The sequence below is a fragment of the Cervus elaphus genome, chromosome 8, assembly GCF_910594005.1.
Source record: "Cervus elaphus chromosome 8, mCerEla1.1, whole genome shotgun sequence".
Classification (NCBI taxonomy): Eukaryota; Metazoa; Chordata; class Mammalia; order Artiodactyla; family Cervidae; genus Cervus; species Cervus elaphus.
In genome coordinates, this window is record NC_057822.1 from 2,946,792 (window position 1) to 2,969,362 (window position 22,571).

Consider the following 22,571-nt stretch of genomic DNA (forward strand, 5'->3'; position numbering starts at 1 on the left):
GCCCGGGTCAGGGTCTCCCTCCCCAGCCTGCAAAGCCTCTGGGGGACGGCGGAGGTCGTACAGTGAGCGCTGTCCCATGTGCGTCAGGACCCCCAGCCCCGTCCCCAGGCACGGAGGACGACACCCCGGCCACACCGGACAAGGGCCTCTGCGCCTCTCTCCACCCTCCTGTCCCAGCAGCCTGCGCTCTCCCGCCACGCCAGCAAGCCCCTCGGCTCAGAGAAGCCCACCCACCTCTCCTGGCCTGGGTACACAGCCTGGCCTGGCTGCCCACAACCACCTGAGCTTCCATGATTCGCCAGGAGGACTCACTGGACTCAGAAGAGCCGTGCTCGTGGCCCGAGTCACTCCAGGGGAAGGGGACAGCCGAGGCCGTGGAGGGAACCGGGTGCGGGCTCCAGGAACGCCTCCAGCGCCCAGCACCAAGTCACACCGGGACCTCATCTCCCAGCGACGGGCCGGGGAGCCCCCGGGGTCTCAAGGCCCAGGGTTCTACCTGGTGCACCCCCTGCCTCATCCACAGGTTCTGTGAGGGAGGCTGCAGCTCGGCTTAAACCGCAGTGTCTACGTGACAGTCTCCGCGCCGTGACCATTCCTATCAGGGAGCGCAGGAAGCCCCCCAAGTCCGAGTTCCCAGAGGCCAGCCCGGGACCTCCAGCCTGCGATGTCGGGACGTCCTCCCCCTGCGACAGGGACGCCGCTCCAGGGCCCCCACGGCCCCTCCCCAGCCCCGCTGTAGGAGCTCTCCCCGCCGCCGTGCCCGTGTTTTGGTTTTTCTCAGCGCTTACCAAATCAAGCGAGTTCTTTGGGCCTCGGTTCACTTCTTCCCCTGGGGACCCCTCGCCCCTGCTGCGCACCAAGGGGCCCTCCAGGCCCACCCCCGTGGCACCCACACCTCCGAGAGCACTGCAGGGTCCCGGGAAACCCTGGAGGTTCGGTCTTGAGTACTGCCTCCCGTCACGGCACACGGTGACCACGGCAGCCCACTGCTGAAGCAGACCTCCTCGCGGCCTCTCTGTGGGCCGGGGCCGGGCCCCAGCGGAGCCTGCAGCCTCCTGAGCGCGGCCCACTGTCTGCCACGTCTGCACCCACACCACCCCACGGCCACAACCGCAAACACACCGCCCTAAGACCTCCACGCACGGGACTGCCGCCCAACGAGGATGATTCTGTTACCCTGGAAGGGCAAGTGGACAAAGGGGAGCCTTGGGAGGGGAACAGCGCCCCACACCAAGATGGGCGCGGCTGACTGAGAGACAAGGAAATGGAGACTCAGCAAGGGGACCACTGGCCCACCGTCAGCCAGCAAGGACACAGCAGAGAACCGTGGCCCGGCCTCCTCCACGGCACAGCTCCTCCCCACTCTGTAGCCTGACCCGGACGCAGTCCTGGGGTCAGAGCCAGCTCCTGGGAGGGTCTGCTGGGCTTCCCAGGTGGCACCAGTGCTAAAGAACCCACCTGCCAATGGAGCAGACACAAGAGACGCAGGTGTGATCCCTGGGTCGGGAAGATCCCCTGGAGGAGCGCATGGCAACCCCCTCCAGTGTTCTTGCCTGGAGAACCCCATGGATAGAGGAGCCTGGCGGGCTACCGCCCGTGGGGCCGCAGAGTCGGACACGACTGAGTGAGCACACGGATGCACACTTCTGCTACTTCCATCTCAGCAGCCAGCCTCCCGCTGTCACCTACGAGTCCCAACGGGACCCACACACCCAAACCCTCCGGGCCCAACGCTCACACCCCAGGAAGAGGTGGTCCCTTGGGGGCCAGGGTGCGAAGTCTGAGTTTTGAACACAAACAGACCTGGGCAACACGCTGTTTCCCTACAGACCCCTGGAGCGGGGTGTTCCCTTGCCGGCTGGTGTTGCTCAAGCACCATCTGACGGAGGCACAGGGGACGGAAGGGAGGCAGGAAGGAGCAGAAATGGCCACAACTGTAACGCGGGCCCCGGGGCAGGGAGAGGAGGCAGAGGACCGGGGGGGAGAGGGCCCGGCACCCCAGCTGCTGCGGCAGAGGCTCGCGGGCCCCGCGCCTGCCACCAGGGCGCCAGCCTCGTTTCACTCTGTAAACTTCTTCCAGACAAGAGGGGCTGATTAGAAAACCTAATTAAAGCGTTTGAAGATTATCTCGGACCCGAAGCAAGGAGAACACAAAGTGCCTTCCCGCCCCATGCCTCCGCCCCTGACTCTGGCCTTCATTAAGCTTTGATTTCAATCAATTGCACACCCACTAAAATTAACTTATAAGGCCAATAAATTGCAACCGCATGTTTGAAGGTATTATCTGCTGCAAGCCAAGAGCCGAGGATCGCAGAGCGTGGGGCCAGCTGCCTGGCACAGATGGGAGCAATCATGTCTGAGAGAAAGCAGTGCCAGGCCCCTGGGTTAGAACATCTGGGCTCGGAAGAACCCGGGCTGACCGAGGGCCCAGTCAGAGGCAGAGCGGGGCAGGCTTCCCCTCTTCTCTGTGAACCTGGGGACGCAAAGCGCTGACCGCGGGGTGCGCGGCGGCCTGCTGGCGGCTCACACCGCAATGAGATGCTTCTCTGGCAGCGGCAAGCGCCGGCCTCTGCTAGGTCTCCCCCAGGGAGACGGCTCGCTGGGGCCGTGTGATGAGGTCTGGGGACCAATGAGCCGCCCCAGGCCTGGGCCTGAGAAAGCAGAGACGGCTCTGCCAGGAAAGCAGCGTCCTGTGGGCTGGCTGCCTGAGAGGCGGCCCTTCCCGCTCCATCTCCCTGCACCCCAGCACCTCGGGCCGTGGCAGAGGAGACTGGGAGTCGCCGGGATGCTGGCGGCCAGGGTGGGAGGGTCTGGGAAGGGGGGTGATGACATTCCAGACGACTGGCGAGCAGACCATGACCTCCCCCAGTGCCAGCACTCCAGCGAAACCTGCCTGTCATCTCCTGAGGATTTTCAGCAAATGGACTGTTCCGATCTAAAATCAGACCGGTGCAATCAACAGCTGCTTAACAGTTATTCTCCTGGGAAAGTTTCCCACCAGGATCCCTCTCCGTCACTAGCAATGGCAAAGCAGGAACGCAATAATCGTGAAAGGGATGGGAGGGCAGGGAGGCAGGAGGAGTGAGGAACGGGCTTCACGGAACCAGGCAGGAGCCCTGGCTCCACTCTCTGGGGCCCCAGGCGCCCCGTGCCCGCTGTGGGAAGGCAGGCATGCTCCCGACTGCTGGCACTTCCGAGCCACCCTGCAGAAACCTGTGCACAGGCGGCAGGGGGCACCGGGGGGGCTGCTGGTCCGTCCGGTCCCGGCCTGGCCTCTCGCTCAGACCACATCATTGCGACATGCCGGTGACTCATCCTAATCCCTACAGAGTCAGAACCTCGACGGCCGGGCGATCCAAGCCTGGAGCCCAAGCACAGAAGCCAAGGGCTTCCTCCGGGATGATGGTGACAAAGCCTCCATCCCCCATGGCACAGAGACGCCTCTGGGGCTGGTGAGCCCCCCTCTTCAGGCAGGCAGGCCTGGTGCGGCCCAGGACGCCTGGCTGGGTCGCGGCTCAGCTCCACCTCCACGCTCACCGTGGTCTCCTTCCCCGCATCTTGTTAGGAGAACGCCAGGAGGGAGAAGAAGGCTGGGGACCAGGGCCAGGAACCAGGAGCTGTCTTCACTCCCAGCTCAGGCTGAAGACATAAGCCAGAGGAGGGCCCCGGAGCACGGTACGGCAGGAAAGGGTGCCTTTGGCCTGTTTTTGTTTTTCTTTGGTTGACTCCCCAGCCCTTCAGACGAACGACCTCCGTGAGCGGAGTTCAGTGCTCCTCCCTGGTGTAGACGAGGGCCCCTCCTGCTGGGAGCCACAGAACAGGGAGCCCCTGGAGGCATCTCAGAGCACAGGGGGGGGCGGGGCGGGGGTGGGGTTTGAAGCCCGAGGGCAGCGTCCAGCCCCTTGTCGGGGGATGAGTGGGCAAGAGGCCAGAGCACAAGGCAGACTCGGTCCTAGTTCTCTGACCCACCAGGATCCCAGGATTCAGGAACAGCAGGAGTTACAGTCCGGGCGAGAAAAGGGGAGGGCCTGCCTGTCACAGTCCTCAAGCCCCAGGGACACCGGCCGAGCCCCTTCCCCCCAACAGCGGGCTGCCCGGGAGCGCCCTCCACCCCCCGGGAGCCCCGGGCACCCGGCCTCTCCTGGCGGAGGCCCTGCAATCACTCTCTTCCCTCTGGGTCTGCCCAAGGCTCCGGGCGCCTGTCCACAAGCCCAGGACGCGGGCCATCTCCTCAGCCCCTCAGGCAGCGGCTCAGCAACAGAGCCAGCGGACGCGAGGCAGTGTCGGGGGAGACCCCCCCAGAGTGACCCTCTGAGCCCGTTTGCTGACGTGTAAGGAAGGTGGGTATTGGAGAAGACTCTTGAGAGTCCCTCGGATGACAAGGAGATCCAACCAGTCCATCCTAAAGGAATTCAGTCCTGAATATTCATTGGAAGCACTGATGCTGAAGCTGAAGCTCCAATTCTCTGGCCACCTGATGCGAAGAGCTGACTCATTTGAAAAGACCCTGCTGCTGGGAAAGACTGAAGGCGGGAGGAGAAGAGAACAACAGAGGATGAGATGGTTGGATGGCTTCACCGACTCAATGGACATGGGTTTCAGTAAACTCTGGGAGTTGGTGATGGACAGGGAGGCCTGGCGTGCTGCGGTCCATGGGGTCGCAAACAGTCGGACATGACTGAGCGCCTGAACTGAACTGAAGGAAGGTAGGTGGAAGGCTCCATGGAGGAGCGCTGTGGCTTCCTTCAGTGTGTGTGTGTGTGTGTGTGTGTGTGTGTGTGTGCGCACTTAGTTGTGTCCAACTCTTTGCAGCCCCATGGACTACAGCCCGCCAGGCTCCTCTGTCCATGGGATTCTCAGGTAAGAATGCTGGAGTGGTTGCCATTTCCTCCTCCAGGGGATCTTCCCGACGCAGAGACTGAAGACTGAAACCTCGTGTCTCCTGCAATAGCAGGTAGATTCTCCATCAGGAGCACCATGGTGACAGCAGAATCTTCCTCGCTGCGGGAGAGGCCGAGACTAGGGAGGGGCAGGAAAGAAGGACAGGGTGAAAGGTGAGGCCCACAGCCCCGTGGCCCGTGGAACAACCTGGCCCCAGGAAACCTGCAGTGACCACTGGCCTGCACTGCCCAAGACAGGGGCGAGGTCTCTGAGCCCCGGGCTGATCTCCGTCTGCCCCAGAACCAGAAGGGGAGAGTTCAAGGTCACTAACGCAACCACTGACAACCCATAGGGCACTCTGACAACAGGAAGTGGGCAAGATACTGGGGGGGGGGGGGGGGCGGGGTGAGGAGAGGAAAGGAAGGAAAGAAAGAAAAAGGAGACTTGGATTCATAATTATTAGACAAGAAATGGGTTGGTTCAGCAACTGGGAAATGGTCCTGACACAGGGTCTCAAGGAGGGCGTCCCAGCGCACTGGTGAGACCGCCCCTCCGGGGGCCTGTGGCTGCTGTGATGGGGGTGACCAGGCCGCCCCCACATACGCGGGAATGAAGGGCCCCCTGCCATCCTCTGCGGGTGCCGCCCGGAGGCCGTGTACCCTTCTCCTCCCCGCCTCGAAGAGCGCATTGATTCCGCTGCAGACAGAACAGCATCCTCTGGGCCCGGATTCCAGCTCTACAGACCGTCCCAGAACCTCAGGAGCTGCTCTGGGCCCAGATTCCACCTCTACAGACCGTCCCAAAACCTCAGCGGCTGCTCTGGACCCAGATCCCACCTCTACAGACCGTCTCAGAACCTCAGGGGCGGCTCTGGGCCCGGATCCCACCTCTACAGACCATCCCAGAACCTCAGGGGCAGCTCTGGGCCTGGATCCCACCTCTACAGACCATCCCAGAACCTCAGGGGCGGCTCTGGGCCCGGACTCCAGCTCTACAGACCGTCTCAGAACCTCAGGGGCGGCTCTGGGCCCGGATCCCACCTCTACAGACCGTCCCAGAACCTCAGCGGCTGCTCTGGACCCGGATCCCACCTCTACAGACTGTCTCAGAACCTCAGGGGCGGCTCTGGGCCCGGATCCCACCTCTACAGACCGTCTCAGAACCTCAGGGGCGGCTCTGGGCCCGGATCCCACCTCTACAGACCGTCTCAGAACCTCAGGGGCGGCTCTGGGCCCGGATCCCACCTCTACAGACCATCCCAGAACCTCAGGGGCAGCTCTGGGCCCGGATCCCACCTCTACAGACCATCCCAGAACCTCAGGGGCGGCTCTGGGCCCGGACTCCAGCTCTACAGACCGTCTCAGAACCTCAGGGGCGGCTCTGGGCCCGGATCCCACCTCTACAGACCGTCCCAGAACCTCAGCGGCTGCTCTGGACCCGGATCCCACCTCTACAGACTGTCTCAGAACCTCAGGGGCGGCTCTGGGCCCGGATCCCACCTCTACAGACTGTCTCAGAACCTCAGGGGCGGCTCTGGGCCCGGATCCCACCTCTACAGACCGTCTCGGAACCTCAGGGGCGGCTCTGGGCCCGGATCCCACCTCTACAGACCGTCTCAGAACCTCAGGGGCGGCTCTGGGCCCGGATCCCACCTCTACAGACCATCCCAGAACCTCAGGGGCAGCTCTGGGCCCGGACTCCAGCTCTACAGACCGTCTCAGAACCTCAGGGGCGGCTCTGGGCCCGGACTCCAGCTCTACAGACCGTCCCAGAACCTCAGGGCCGGCTTGTCCTGTGAGATCCCACCCTGGGCGCAGGAAGCTGCCCTGTCACCCCTCCCCACTCCCCCGCAGGTCAGCTCACCTTCAGAGGGAAGCGCAGGCCCACGCACAATACGGGTCATCAAGGTGGAAAGCCCCTTCAAGGGGGACTCTGCCCAGGCGGGGAACTTTCTCAGGAGGCGGTGCGGAGAGTTAGACCTGGGGGACAAACCCAGCTCCTGCCGACTCCCAGCAGGCTAACTGCCTGGAGGCCCTCCCCTTACAGAGATCTGATGGCCTGGTGGACACCTTCCACGTACCCTACAGAGCCACTGTTCCAACGGGGAGGACTTGTGAAGGGGGATGGGGAAATGCTCTACCGGATGAGGCCCGCTGAGGCCTCACAGGAGGCACACGTCGGACAGACCACGCGCCATCATACATGCGAACCAGCGAGAGCCACCAGGGAGGAGGGAGGGGTCAGAGGGGACACGAGCCTCTCCCCAGGCCTGGCCCCTCCCCGCACTCCAAGGGGAACAGATGCACCCGCATCCCTGTAGCCAGGAAATCACCACTCAAGCGTTTACGCCCATAAGAAATAAGAACTGGCCTTGTTTTGATCCTCGGAGGACCCGAAAGCCACCCTGCCTGGCTGCCCCTTCCTGCCTGGGGACCAGACCTCAGTGTCAGCTCCCGGACACGTTCCGACCCCGCTGCGCAAACCCCGGGCCGCTCTGTCCCATCACCCTTCGCGACACCAACCCACTCACACTCTATTGTCTGCGTGTCCACAGTGGACGCTCCACGTGGCAAGGACGTGGTCACCTGTACTCAAGGCCAGAGCCCTAGGGCTTGGCGAGCATCCGGCTTGTGTCAAACACTCCAATGCTGGTCAAGTAAATGAGCCACGTTTGGCACTCTGGAGTTGGGTAAGGGTGGTTTTAAATTTAAACTGGAATAGAACATGTGAAATATACCACTGGCTAGGTGAACCCGGATAAAAGACTTCCCCTCTCTGAATCTGTCATCTCAGCTGGGAAACGGGGACTGCCCTCGGGCACAGGCCGACGTGGAGACTCAGCAAGACCGAGGGAGGCAGAGGACGCCAGGCTCGCCAAGCGCTGGCCGGTAACTGCTGCGATCAGCACTGCTGTTTCACCATCAACATTACCATTAACCCACGAAACTGACTCCACTTGGGAACTCCTGTTCAGCAGATGGACGGGCTTCTTGCCACATGGCTGGGTAAAAACAACTATAAATAAGCCAGAGATGCCAGCAAGGAGACCACCTCTCGGCATCACTGGGGAAGGAGCTGTTCTGCCACACAGCAACGTTCTCGATGTGATGACTCTTCAGTCACTGGGACTTACTCTACGGTGAGACTCAGTAACATGTGGAAACATCAGACAAATATAGACTCAACTTCTAGCTCTTCGCCTCCAAGTCCTGTGTGTGTGTGAGGGGGTTCATTTAGCCTCTGGGAACCCCAGTCTCATCAGTAAAAATGGGAATATCAACGGCCCCAGAGGTTCTTGAAAGGATTAGAGACACTGCACGTAGAATACTGGCACACGGCAGAGTGAAGGCAAGCTGGACCGCAGAGCGACGTGTCTGGGGCAGCGCGGGTGTTAGGGGCCGTCGGCTCCCGGCTTCCTCAGAGCTGGGCTTTGGCTCCTGTGTTGGGGGTCTTTTTGTCGATGCATGTGTCAGATGGACACATATAATTCTGTATTCTGTAGTATGTATATCAAATCTGCTAAAAACTGGACCACCATGCCAGCTGTCTGCAAGATGGAGCCTGAGGTTCCTTCTGTGAGGGTGACATCACCGCGTCCGGACAATGCTGCGGCAGTCGGATGCTCTGTTTCTCTCGTGTCTTTTTCCCGCCTACACCCCAGGTCAGGTCAGGGTGGGCACTCTCTAGACTGAAGACCGAATGCTGCCTACCTCAAGGGTCAAGAGGTGGCTTTACGTTCTTAAGGGTGTGGGATGTGTGCTTAGCCGCTTAGCTGCTCTGACTTTTGTGACCCCATGGAGCCTGCCAGGCTCCTCTGTCCATGGGATTTTCCAGGCAAGAATACTGGAGTGGGTTGCCATTTCCTTCTCCAGGGGCTCTTCCCAACCCAGGAATTGAACCCGGGTCTCCTGCATTGCAGGCAGATTCCTTACCAACTGAGCTACGAGGTAAGGATAATTATACATAAAAAAGAAAGAATAAAGAAAAAGTGATAGGACTGATGTGGCCTGCAAAGCCTATAGTGTTTATTATCTGGTCCGTTATAGACATATATGCCAAGTCCTCCCCTGAATCACTGGGTCTGTACTGAGGCAGCACTGTGTATATTATAGGTTTGCTATATTCTCAATATGGAGCTTAATTAAAAATGAGATTCTATTAAGAAAAAAATGCTCTGGAGATAACCTTCTCTGGAGCCTTTCCGTGCGAGGTGGATGAGGTGAGTGGCCACCCTTTCTGGGGGTGTGGCAGGAGGCAGAACTCCAGGCAGACGCAGCAAAAGCACATTCCCAAGTGCGTGGGGTCACAAGAGTCAGACACGATTTAGTGACTAACTGCAACCACAAAGGTGCAGGCTGAGGCCCCCAACGACTCCGGAGGCAGCAATACTGGCTTGGAGGGAGCTGTATATACTGAGGAACCCCAACTCTCCCCACAGCCTTCCCCCCAATACCCCCGGCCTTGGAGACTGGTCTGGGAGCAGGGTCCTGGGCCCCAGGCAAGAACCGTCAGGGTGGGTGGTACCATGAGACCCAGAGGGGCCGCTGGAGACAGCAGACCCGGGTTTGCCTCCTAGCTCTGCCTCTGGCCTCCGACACAATTCAGTGAATCGTTCTGAGCTGATTTCTTCGTCGGCAAACAAGGGGACTACAATAGCACCCATGCTGGGGAAGATCCGAGACGACGGGTACGGGGCATCGGGCCTGGAGTCCCGCACACAGGAGGTGCTGCCCTCGGACACGCCAGCCGCCTCTCATGACGGACCCGAGGACCACACTCCCGCCCAGTGTCCTGCGGGCGCTCCGAGCTATCCCTGGTCAGGCCAGCCAGGGGGCCGGTCGTGTCTCCTCTCCGATCTACGTATCAGGGGAGCCCCTTAACTCACAGGTCTCGGTACTGGTCAAAGGCGTTGTTGGCTTCCACCTCCAGCTTCCTCAGCCGAGCAGAAGGCATGGCCCCGTCTTCCAGGGGAGGGTCATACTTGTTACTCCATGGTGACCTGCAGGGCAGAGGGAAAAGGTCACATGACTCGTTCCAGGCAGACGGGGCCGTCGAGCCCGTCAGCCCTGGCTTCTGAGATTTCAGAGCAGCAGCCGCGACCCGCAGGCCCTGGCCACAGACGTGGCGTCTGCTTCCTAGAGGCTCGGAGAGCAAGGGCTCAGAGCGTCAGACCTGGGTGTGACAGCCAGGCCCCAGCTCTCACTGGCTGTGTGTTTCCAACACGTGTCTTGAGTTCTCTGAGCCCCCTTTTCCTCTTGTGTAAACAGAGGCTACTCTTTACCCACAGGGCTGCTTCGAGGAGCAAAGGAGGAAAGTACATCAAGTGCCCAGAGAGTGGCATCTTTTAAAAATCTTCCTTTGTTCTCACCACTGTATTGATGAAGAGAGACCCCTCAGTCCTTCCTGACTTGCCAGCCATTCTGGAGAAAATGTGACTCTCCTCACAGATCGTCTCAGACAATTAAGGATTAAAATGAGAGCTGTCGGTTAGGGCAGCAAGAGACCGCAGATCGCATGTAAGGACACCCCAGGGACGGAGTCCTCCCCGTGGCAGAGGACGGCCCTCCAGCCTCCACAGGCTGTGTGCACACAGAACACTGCAGAGTAATGAGAACCAGCCTCACTTTTTCCAGCCCAAAGACTCGCTGTGCTTTTAAAAATGTGTTTTGCCACATCAGGAAAGCATTTAACCACAGAGGGTGCTGGGAAGGTGGTTGTAAGGGAAGCGCACTCGTTAATTCCCGCAGGTGGACGCCACAAGGCTGGGGGTGCAAAGAAAGAATCACAAAGGAGAGAGGGGAAAAGAGAGGCGGGCAGGGTGATGCAGAATCCGGACAAAGTCCTTCACACCCTGGGCTGTAAACAGCAAGACGCGTCAGTGGTCAGAAACCCTACTGCCCTTCCCGTCTCCCCGCCCGACCACACCACTTCACGTCGCGAAGGACTCAGAACCGACTGATTTGGGATTGACGGTAAAGAACAAAAGGCATCCCTGTCTCCTTAATGAATCCTGTGTATAAACATCTTTCTCCCTGGTACCTGATGCCCGGCACCTACTTCAGCAGATCCATCATGTCAGCCGAGCAACTTCCCCGTCGCCCTCGGGCAGAGGCCCCCCTTTCAAGGCTGCGAGCCCACACAGGCGAGTGAGGGCAGAGTCGCTGTGCCAGGGGACCCTGAGGGTCTCCCCGCAGTAGCTGCCCTCAGAGCAGGAGGTGCCTGGGCAGCCTTCTTTCCACACCAGTCCCCACCTCACTCATGCGCGTCGGGAGACCCTGCAAGCAACAAGGGCGGGAGCCGTCCCCGCTGCCCCATGACCAGCAGGCAGCCTGCGGGTCACACTGGCTGTGCCCAGGTCACAGGCAAGGGTGCCGGGGCCCGCCAGGGCCGCGCTCCCCTCTCCCGCCCCGGGCAGGGCTGGTCTCACCGCGCTCACCCCTCAGAACAGCGCTGCCTGGCACAACTTCCCCAACAATGGCAGGAGCTTCAGGTGGCTCCTGAGCACTGGTGCGGCTGCGGAATTGAATCCTAAAACTTTACTGAACTGGAAACTAGTTTAGACGGTCAGCTTGAGAAGCTAAGCTCCTGGAGGGCAGGAGCCGTGTCTGTCCTGCTTCCCACCTGGAAGGGGGCCTGGCGCTCCACCACGTGCTCGAGAACAACAACGAAGTAGGAGGTGTGTGGGTCACTGCACGCCCGCCTCCACCCTGACACGCAGCAGGAGGAACCGGTTCTCCGCCTGTCCCCCACCCCTTGCCACGGTCACAGCCCGCCCCCACCTTGCCCCGGGCAGCAAGGGTGCTCTGGGCAGGAGCCCACGGCACGCTCTGCCCTCGTGGCCCAGCGCCCAGCACGGGGCGGGGAGGAGAGGACCCCCGGCCAATCTGGCGGGTGCTCCTCCGAACCGACAGAGATGAAGCAACTCTCTGCTCTTTCTGCTGGGGGACACCTAAGAATTAAAAAAAAAAAAAAATCAACGAAGACCTCTTACCAGACCCAAAGGTGAAGAGCGCTGTCACCACCATTTATACATAAACCAGGAGGCTTGGTACCCCCGCTCGCCAGAGCGGGTGGAGAGGAACCCGAGTGTGAGAACCTCCACCCCTCACCTGCGGCTCCCTCAGAGGCCTGGCCTGCGCCGCGGTTACACGACCACTGCTGTCTGGGGCGGGGCGGTGGGGGCGCTGCAAGACCCGCCCAGCCGGATTTTGTTTAAAGGTGACCCGATTGAGACATGGGAGCCCATCTCTCTTGCTGACTGGGAGTCTGGAATTTTCAAGAAGCCTGTAACTCACATCTCCCCTGGCTCACAGATGACAGCATTTCCAGCCGTTCATCCTGGAGCCGGGGTAATTGTAGCTGGGGGAAAAAAAATCATAACATTACCCAGAATATTCTGAGTGGAAGGGGCACTCAGAACACATTAAAGAGCTTAAATGGAGGCCATTTGAAAAAAGACAGATGGACAGGAACGCTTAGATTTCAAAAGTCAGGCCTTTCATTTCCCTCAGAGAATGCTTTTTGTTTCAGCTAACAGGTTTCAAACAGCGCTGCTGGCAAACTGTCACACCATAAGGATCTTATTTAAGCAAACGATCAAACACAGTTAGGACAGAAATATGTGGAGAAAATCAGAAGACCTTGAAGTTGTATACCGAGAAGAGAAAAAAGGAGAGCCCTGTACCCGGGCTCCTCTTTGGCCAAAGACCCCCAGGCCCCTGGGAGTCCCCAGGAATGCAGATGGGAGCCGGCAGGGTGACCCGGAGTGGACACAACCCCAGCCTTCCAGCAGCCACTGGGGAAGAGCTGTCTCATGCAGCAAGCCCGAATTTTCAGGAGGAAACAAGAAATGTGACGACAATGTTGACTTAGCAAGCCTCAGCTCTGGGGCCCCTCTTCCAGGATGCCCCCACTGAGGACGGGACACGGCCCTCTGCCCACGACCCGGCAGTGGCCAGCCCCCTCAGGCTGAGCCGGACCTGCCTCAGGCGGTCTCACCACCTTGGAGCCGGATGCCCACCTCTGTACCTCCATCACCCACCTAGACCTCCCTGGACTCAAGAACATGCACAGGCTGTCTGACTCTCCACTTCCATCCGCTGGGCATCTGGAGCTTAAGACGTCCCCAAACCCGCCCCTGCCCCGAGCCTTCCTCGCCTCCACGGTCAGGCACCCCCCCCACCCCACCCCGTCTCTCCAGCTGCTCCTCCCCCACTCCCTCCATCCGCAAACCCCACTGGCTCTGCTTCTCAGACCAACCTCAAACCCGACCACCTCTCCCCGCCTCTGCTCTGGGCTCTAGTCTGGATCAGGCAGAAGTACACTCTTCACCCAACTTCCATCTGAAGCTAGGAAAGGCACACCGTTCTAGGAGAGCTGTCTGGTCTCTTTTAAGTAGCATTAGTTCTTTGTAATCCCCCTGCCAAGTTCTGGAGAATGGCTACCCATCCCAAAATTCTTGCCTGGAGAATCCCCACAGACAGAGGTGCCGGGCGGCTACCGCCCATGGGGTTGGACAGGACTGAGCGACTGACACCTCCCCCCCGCTTCACTTTCTGTGCTGGGCGGCACTCCAGGGGCATTGCTTCCCTTGACCCCCAAGCGCCCTGCACTGGCCTGCGTCCCGTCGCCCTGCCTTCAAGGCCTCTGGCCTCCCCTCCACCCCACGCTCCCCTCCCTGCCGGGCTCACTGGACACCGCGTCCCACCCGGGGCCTTCACGCGGGACGCTCTGCCCCCAGACCTGCGCGGGAGGGAACCTTCTCGTCCTGAAGGCTCACATCAGCCTTGACCAGCCTGTCCCAGCCAGGCCTGCCGCCCCCTCCCGCCTCTTCCTATCCTTGTCCACCTCTTCAACAATCTCCACGGTTTCCGCATCTGCTTCCTCTCTGGATTCCTCAGCAGGACAAACAGGCTCCACAGAAGAGCGCCTCAGTGCCTGCTCCCTGAGACGGGCTGCTGAGCGCCCCGTGAGGAGAGTGAGCCCTGCCCCCTCCAGCTGACACCCGAGAGAACCAGGGACCAGAGGCTGACCCGCAGAGGGCCCAGCCGCTCCCGCAGGCGGTGCTGCCCCGGAGCCCACGCCGGCTGCCCCCGCGGTTTTCCCCTGCTTTTACTTCTCAGGGCCCACCCGGCCCCCAGAGAGCACGAGGCCAAGGCAACGAGACTTGGCCCAGGCTCTGTGGCCTCTACATGAACCTAAGCCGACGGCATTCCTCCACCATTCTCCAAGGCACTGACCATCGCCAACCAGCTCGGGAATACTGGGTGGGTTTAAGGTTTCCCCATCTTTCCCCCACTCCATCTTTATCAGGGCTTCCCTGATGGCTCAGTTGGTAAAGAATCCACCTGCAATGCAGGAGACCCCGGTTCGATTCCTGGGTCAGGGAGATCCCCTGGAGGCGGGATAGGCTACCCACTCCAGTATTCTGGCCTGGAGAATTCCATGAACTGTATAGTCCATGGGATTACAAACAGCTGGACACGACTAGGCGACTTTCACTTTCACTTTTTTTTTTTTAATATTTAAGAACTTCTAGGCACCTTTAAAAACCTAGCTCAGGCATCCCCTCCTTCAGGAAGTCCCCTGAATTACAAACAGCTGGACACGACTAGGCGACTTTCACTTTCACCTTTTTTTTTTTTTAATATTTAAGAACTTCTAGGCACCTTTAAAAACCTAGCTCAGACATCCCCTCCTTCATGAAGTCTTCCTGGAGTCGACCCTGGCCTTCTCTATGCTGCCCTCAATAAGCCTGGCTCTGGCTGCAGGGATCAAGTCATACAGTGACCAGATCCCGGTGGGTCCCTTGCTCTAGCCTAGTGATCATCTGGGGGCAGGGATGAACAATGACTCAGTCATTCACAGCTCTGGAAAGGGTGATGGTGAGACAAAGGGAGGGCCCCATGTCTGTCTGACAAGCTTCATTCACACGCCCTGAAGCACACAGGCCCTCCCTGCACGTGGGATCCCTGTCATGCGTACACCCTGGACCTTCTCCTTTGCAGGATTCGATGTGATGTTTAATGAAGAAGCTCATTTTTTAACAACATCTCTCTCCCGTTAGGACGGTAAGCCCCACCAGGGCAGAGGCCCCCGCTTCACTGCTGCACCTCCAATGCGCACTAGAAGCGTTCCACAAACATCAGCTGGTTGAGACTGGATGACAGGATGGATGGAAGGACGGACAGAACAGGAGGAAGAAGGCTGATGGGCCTTCAGCTGTCAAAGCCAGCGGCCCCTGAGCTGCTAGCAGCAGCAGTTAGCGGCCAGGGTGGGCCTGACACGCCTGCTGCGTTCCCGGGGCGCGAGCTCACCTATAGGAGTCCCCATCTCTGTTGTAGTCACACAGGAGGTAATCCTTTCCCACCACCTTGTCTCTGGCGATTTTCAGAGGCTGGTCAACAGAAGACAGGAGGTCTTCACATAGGCTGGGGACCTGGCAGAAAGAGAGGAGAAGGCAGAACAGGGGTTAAGATCACACGTCGAGCCCCGGTTGGCGGGCGGCATCTGCAGCGCGCCCGTGGTCAGCATATTCAACATCTGGCCCTTGGCATCCTGCCAGAACCAGGGGCCCGTTCCTTTCTTTTCCACATGTGTCTGATACCAACTGCGTCCCGCTGTGAAGAAACCTGTTCTTGGATTACAGTGGAGCGTGAGTTCCCACACGGCCTCCCCTCCAGACTGCGTGCAGCTCTAATGACGGGGCTGCCAGGGTGGTCCCGCACACGGAAGTGTGTGTGTGCCGGGGACCAGTCTCTGGGTGGCAGAGCACACGCTGGGCTCCTGAGGAGATGGGAAACGCTGCACACGCACGGGAACCGGAGAACGCGGGGGAAGAAGAGACTGTGTGTGCCGGACGGGAACCGCAGAACGCGGGGGAAGAGCCTGTCCATGCCGGGCGCTCTACAGGCTCCCACGCCGGGCGGACCTTCCAGTTCTTTCCAGGCCCCCGGCCAGGCGTTATCAGGTCGGCGAGCAGCATCAGCCCTACCTGCAGCAAAGGTAGCGTCCCGCCAGCTTCCCATAGCGCCGAGCCCCAGCTCCTGTGCTCAGGCTGACACCCCTGGGACCCCTCACTGAGGGGGGCGCCCGGAATCCCAGGGCAAACGCTGCTAAACTGGACCCAGAGCTCTGCTAGGAACCAGGCCTCTGGCCTCTTCCTCCCAAATCAAACATCAACTTCCACCAAAATATTCCAGGCAGGGAGGGCTGCGTTCTCAGGAATGGATTCCTCCAGGTTTGAGTCACTTCCACACTATATTTTCAATGTGCTGACTTACGCGCTTCATGGGTCTGGGTTAACGGAGGCCCCACCGTATCGTTTACCAGGCAAGTCGGCTGCCAATGGCACCAACAACCCTTCCACACGGAAAAGTTAGATCATGTGGCAGACACCCAGCAGAGGGGCTGACAGCCACGGCAATCCCTGGGGGCCCCGAAAGACCCTTGCCTCGACCACCAGCCTCCATGGGCTTCTCGAGGCGCCTCTGCTGACTGCGGGGTGCTTTTGAACTCAGCCCGGAAGGCACTGTCTGGCACACCCTGGAGACGGCGACCATGCCCACGACTCACAGCTGTTTTGTGTGAGCAAAACACTGGGCAGCACCCCAGACACACACACACACCCCATTAACCCCCTTATACGACCGCTTATTTCAGAATTCCTTCTGGAAGCAAAACCCACCTGAGTGCTCGACTCTCCCCGAAAAAGACACACAACAAAATTGGGGCTGTTCTCAGTTCGTTTTGGTGCTGAGAACACCAAGCGTCCGTCACGCACCATGCCCCAGGCCGGGCCCTTCACAGACGGTATGCTGCCTACTGGAAGCTCACGCTGTCTTGTGAAGTCGTGATGTATTACTCCCATCCCACAGTCCTGAGTTCATCCAAGGCCCCACACAAGGAGAAAACAGCAGGGGGAGAAGTCTCCCCCTCTGACTGGAACCCTGGTCTAATACACAGCGACGAGGAAGGAGGAAGTCAACATTAAAAAACTAAGATCACGGCATCCAGTCCCCTCACTTCATGGCAAGCAGAAGGGGAGAAAGTGGAAGCAGGGGCAGATTTTATTTTCTTGGGCTCTAAAATCACTGAAGGCAGTGACTGCAGTGACGAAATTAAAAGACGCTTGTGCCTTGGAAGGAAACTCTGACAAACCTAGATAATGTATTAAAAACAGGGACATCACTTTGTTAACCAAGGTCCATACAGTCAAAGCTGCGGTTTTTCTGGAAGTCAGGTACAGATGTGAAAGTAAAAGTCACTCAGTCATGTCCGACTCTTTGCGACCCCAAGGACTACGTAGTTCATGAATTCTCCAGGGGAGAACGCTGGAGTGGGTAGCCGCTCCCTTCTCCAGGGGATCTTCCCAACCCAGGGATTGAACCCAGGTCTCCTGCATTGAAGGTGGATTCTTTACCAGCTAAACCCCCAGGGAAGCCCAAGAAAACTGGAGTGGGTAGCCTATCCCTTCTCCAGGGGATCTTCCTGACCCAGGAATCTAACTGGGGTCTCTTGCATTACAGGTGGATTCTTTACCTGCTGATCTATTAGGGAAACCCATAGATGTGAGTTGTACCATAAAGAAGGCTGAGTGTTGAAGAATTGATGCTTGTGAACTGTGGTGTAGGAGAAGACTCTTGAGAGTCCCTTGGACTGCAAGGAGATCCAACCAGTCCATCCTAAAGGAGATCCACCCTGAATATTCATTGGAAGGACCGATGCTGAAGCTCCAATACTTTGGCCACCTGATGGAAAGAGCCAACTCACTGGAAAAGACCCCGATGCTGGCAAAGATTGAGGACAGGAGGAGAAGGGGATGACAGAGGATGAGATGGTTAGATAGCATCAACTACTCAACGGACGTGAATCTGAGAAAACTCCAGGAGGCAGTGGAGGACAGAGGAGCCTGGTGCTACAGTCCATGGGGTCGCAGAGTCAGACACAGCCGAGCAACTGAACAACAGTCAGGGGCGCCGCCCCGGCACCCGCTGAGGGGTGGCCCGCCCTGCTCAGCTGTGGGCCACAGGGCCTCACCTAGGAGTCCAAAGCAGGCAAGGGAGACTTCAGAAGCTTCCGCCCAGCGCAGCTGGGGTTGGAAGCGGTCTTGCTTTCCAGTCGCTGGCCACTTGAGATGGCCCCGGGCACCTATCTGGCTGCTGAGCATGTGACAGCCTCTCTCTGCTGGGCTGGAACCCTGGCTTACGTGTTGGGCCAGGACGCTACTGGCCTAATATACCCTGGATTATAGTACAGACTGAGCGAACAGGCTCTGAAGTCACACTTCCTCATTCTACTCTTCACTGGCCTCTTGGCCTGGGGCAACTTACTGGACTTCTTTACCACCTGCAGAGTGGGGAAAAGAAGAACAGACCCAGCTGGGGGTGACGCCTTCACTCGGGACTCAGCACAGCGCCCAGTGGAAGGCAAGTGTGCTCGTCAGGAACCGATGCACTGATGTCCCTGCCTGCTGTTCTCAGCCATCAGTTCCAGCCTGGGCAGCAGTAGCTCCAGCCCAGGTCACACCTGAACGTACTGTACCGCCCCAGGCGCTGGGGGGGAAAAGGGCCGCTGAGAGCCAGCTCTGCCCAGAGCCAGCTCTGCCCAGAGCCACACTGCCCGCTCCCCTGAGCTCTGCCACGGGCAGCTCCGTCTCCAACATAGGACGCTCCCAAGATGATGGGATTTGGTATAAAACAGGCTTGACTGCAGTCCTATCCCAAGAGGCCAATCCATGGAACAAAGATATTTCAGTAATTTCTTCCAAAAACTTATACTAACACTGAAACCATTTTTGTTTTGTTTTGTTTTTAACACTGATTTTTTACTCTCTCCCCAGAATGTAAGTTTTTCCAGGGCAAGGACTTTGATCCTGTTCACTGCAGAATCCTCGGTCCCTGGGACAGTGAATGACACACACAAGCCCTTGACACATGGCAGGGGGTGGGGAGAGGGGAGTACTTCTACAAGTCCTCCTACAAGCGTGTGTGTGTGTGTGCGCGCACGTGTGTGTGTGCGTGCACGTGGGTGTGTCTGTGTGTCTGCGTGTCTGTGCATGTGTGTGTCTATGTGTGTGTCTCTCTCTGTGTGCGCATGTGTGTCTGTGCATGTGTGTGTGTGCACGTGTGTGTGTGCATGTGCGTGTGTGCGTATCTGCGTGTGTCTGTGTCTGTGTGCGCATATGTCTGTGTGTGTGTGTGTGCACGTATCTGTGTGTGTGTGCACATATCTGTGTGTGTGTCTGTGTGTGCGTGTGCATCTGTGTGTGTCTGTCTGTGTCTGTGTGTGTGTGTCTGTGCATGTGTGCGTATCTGTGTGTGTGTGTCTGTGTGTGTGTGCGTGTGTGTCTGTGCATGTATGCGTATCTGTGTGTGCGTGCACATGTGTCTCTCTGTGTGTGTGTCTGTGTGTGCGTGCGCATGTGTCTGTGTGCGTGTCTGTGTCTGTGTGTGTGTCTGTGTGTGTATGCGCGTATCTGTGTGTCTGTGTCTGTGTGTGTGTCTGTGTGTGTGTGCGCGTATCTGTGTGTCTGTGTCTGTGTGTGTGTGCGCGTATCTGTGTGTCTGTGTCTGTGTGTGTGTCTGTGTGTGCGTGCGCATGTGTCTGTGTCTGTGTGTGTGTCTGTGTGTGTATGCGCGTATCTGTGTGTCTGTGTCTGTGTGTGCGTCTGTGTGTGTGTGCGCGTATCTGTGTGTGTCTGTGCGCATGTGTCTGTGTGTGTCTGTGTGTGCGTGCACATGTGTCTCTGTGTGTGTGTGTCTGTGTGTGTATGCGCGTATCTGTGTGTCTGTGTCTGTGTGTGCGTCTGTGTGTGTGCGCATGTGTCTGTGTGTGTCTGTGCGCATGTGTCTGTGTGTGTCTGTGTGTGCGTGCACATGTGTCTGTGTGTGTGTGTGTCTGTGTGTGCGTGCACATGTGTCTGTGTGTGTGTGTGTCTGTGTGTGCGTGCACATGTGTCTGTGTGTGTCTGTGTCTGTGTGTGTGTGCACGAGCTGAGTTGTCTCAGTCACGTCCTCCTCTCTGCGACCCCGTGGACCACAGCCTGCCGGGCTCCTCTATCCTCAGGAGGCCATGCCCTCCTCCGGGGGATCTTCCTGACCCAGAGACTGAACCCACATCTCCTGCACTGACAGGAGGGTTCTCTACTACTAGCACCATCTAGAAGCCCCTCTTACAAAATGGGGCCTCCCAAAGGCCAATCAGCTTTATTTTTAAATTAGTAACTTGATGGATAGGCAAGAATCTTCACCCAGAGTGTCCAGTCGAGAACTAAACTTTGATGGTTACCAACAACAACGTCAGTGTGGCTCCAGCCAGGCATCTCAAACATGAGCCGGCGATGGCTCCAGAGCAGCACAGACAGTGGGAGTTTCAGCCGAAGTCCTGGGTGAGTGTGTGTGTGTGTGCGACGAGTGTGTGTGTGTGCGTGCATGTGTGTGTGTGTGTGACATGTGTGTGTGTGTGTGTGCGCGCGGGAGTCTGAGTGGAAGTCCTAGGTGTGTGTGTGTTACCACAGGACCCCAAGGAGCACAGCCACAGGAGAGTGAGAACCGAGACCCGGGTTCGCGTTCCTGACATGCAGGCCGGGGCTGGCCTTTTCTCTGCCCGGGCAGCCGGCATCCGGAGACCCCCTCCCTGCGTTCCCGAGCACGGCAGAGCCACAGAGACCGTACCTATGCACCCAGATCCAGCCCCCTGGAAGGTCTGTGCCTGGACTTCTCAGAACCTATGACGGGAACTACGCCGCCTCAGGAAAACGCACGTCTGAACTGCAACTCACAGAGCCACAGCGGAGCACTGACACACTCAGGGCGCCCGTGAGTGATAGCTGACTCGGCCACGATCCCCCACCCGCGCTGGTACAAAGAATTCTGCCTCCTGGATAGACTCTCAACTTGGGCCACATCCTTGTATCTGACTTCCTTCCACCAGTCCCGTTTCTCTGATCAAAGATAAGATGCTCTGTCAGAATAACCTCACTGTTGTCACAGGGAAGGGGGAGTCTCTGACCCCTGCACAAGCGTGGCTGCCCCAGGGCGCAGCAATCAGGACACCACACGGCGAGGCGTCCCAGGCCCCCTTCTCCCCACCCCCCACTTCCGCCTGCACCCTCGCAAACCACCACCCTGCCCTACACTGCTCCGGGACGCAGAAGTCTGAGCATGCGTTCTTCCACTTATCCCTGCTGCTGGATAAGGTAATGCACTGGTCTGTTACATTTTTATTTCAGATACATAATGAATAATGTTTTAGTATAAGACTGTCTGGCTTCCCTGGTGGCTCAGACGGTAAAGCATCTGCCTGCAATGCGGGAGACCCGGGTTTGATCCCTGGGTCGGGAAGATCCCCTGGAGAAGGAAATGGCAACCCACTCCAGTACTCTTGCCTGGAAAATCCCATGGACGGAGGAGCCTGGAGGGCTACATTCATGGGGTTGTGAAGAGTCAGACACGACTAAGCAACTTCACTTCAACTTCATTATAAGTATGTCTAATTATACTAATCCTCCAATATTGATCCTACCATCCTGCAAGGATCAGCCGAAACTCCCAACTTCTTTATCACGATGCCAAATTCGCTGGAATTCCTGCAGTGACACGGATGCCAACTGAACCCCAAGCGCTCTGGGGACGGTGGTCCTGACACCGGCCTTGGCGAGCAGGTCACTCCTTTCTCTGCACTTAGCGTTCTGCACCGAGCCCCGAGTCGGTGCCCCAGAGGCCGGGCCCCCAGACCCGGGCCAGCGACGCACACACTGGTGGGTGCTCCGGCGTGTTCACAGAAGTGGGTGTCAGTCCTGCGATCTGAGGTCACAGGACAGGAGCAGAATGAAGTGGTTTATCTCTGGAATCCAGTCAATCAGTTAATGAGTCTCTCCCTGCACTCATCCCAACCCCACCCCGCCTCCTCCTCTTTGTCAGATGCTTACAACGTGGAAGAAATCACATTAAGTCTCAGGGATCACGAGCTTGCAAGCAATTTAAACGGAAGGACAGGTCCAAACAAAGCCGGGAGATCCCTTCGGTATGAGTGTCCTCTGCGGCCTCGGGGCCCAAGGCGGGCCCCTGGCGAGAACGCGTGGTTGGTGTCGGCCACCCGAGGGTGGATGGTTTCTGTCCAGGCTGCCCATCCGATCCGCTTCACGGCCTTTGCGAGCAATGTCCAGAAAACACAAAGGTGTCAGACCAATCCAAGCTGGTGGGGGGATTGAAGCCTAATTCCAAGTGACGTGGAATAATAAACAACGTTGCCTGGGCCCAGACAGCCTTCCTGCCCTCCTCCTGGCGGTCAGGTTCAGGCTTCCATCCACTTCTCTACCGCCACCGAACCCTCTGTGGCCACTCGGGTGGGAGCAGGAACCACTGTGCCCTCCACCACTGGTACCCACCCCCATCCGGCTCATGGGTGCCCACGGGCCACAGCAAAGACGGGGAGACATGGGCGGGGGGGGTGGTGGCAGGAAAAAACCCAGAAGGTGGAAGGTAGGAGAGAGGCCAGCACAGGGGACATCACAGAATGAGAGGAGGAGGAAGGAACCGCCGACAGCTGGCGGGGCCCGCTGGGCGCTGTGAACTCCGCAAACTCTGCCTGAGGGCAGAGGGCCTCGGAGAAGCCACTTGCCCCCAGTCACACAGCTCCCAGCCAGTGTCTCAGAAACGACATGTGAGATGCAGCTGGGTTTAAAAAAA

The 22,571-nt window shown here is 58.5% G+C and overlaps 1 protein-coding gene across 4 annotated transcripts in view; it reads right to left on the reverse strand.

Moving 5' to 3' along the window:
* The window catches only part of CAPZB (capping actin protein of muscle Z-line subunit beta), a 138,261-nt gene that overhangs the window by 24,413 nt on the left and 91,277 nt on the right, over window positions 1–22,571 (reverse strand). For all 4 annotated transcript variants that reach the window (XM_043909009.1, XM_043909008.1, XM_043909007.1 and 1 more), the window contains exons 3-4: window positions 15,198–15,319; window positions 9,767–9,880 (exon numbers count right to left, since the gene is read on the reverse strand). In XM_043909009.1, the coding sequence (XP_043764944.1) occupies window positions 9,767–9,880; window positions 15,198–15,319 (236 nt within the window). The remainder of the gene's footprint in view (window positions 1–9,766; window positions 9,881–15,197; window positions 15,320–22,571) is intronic.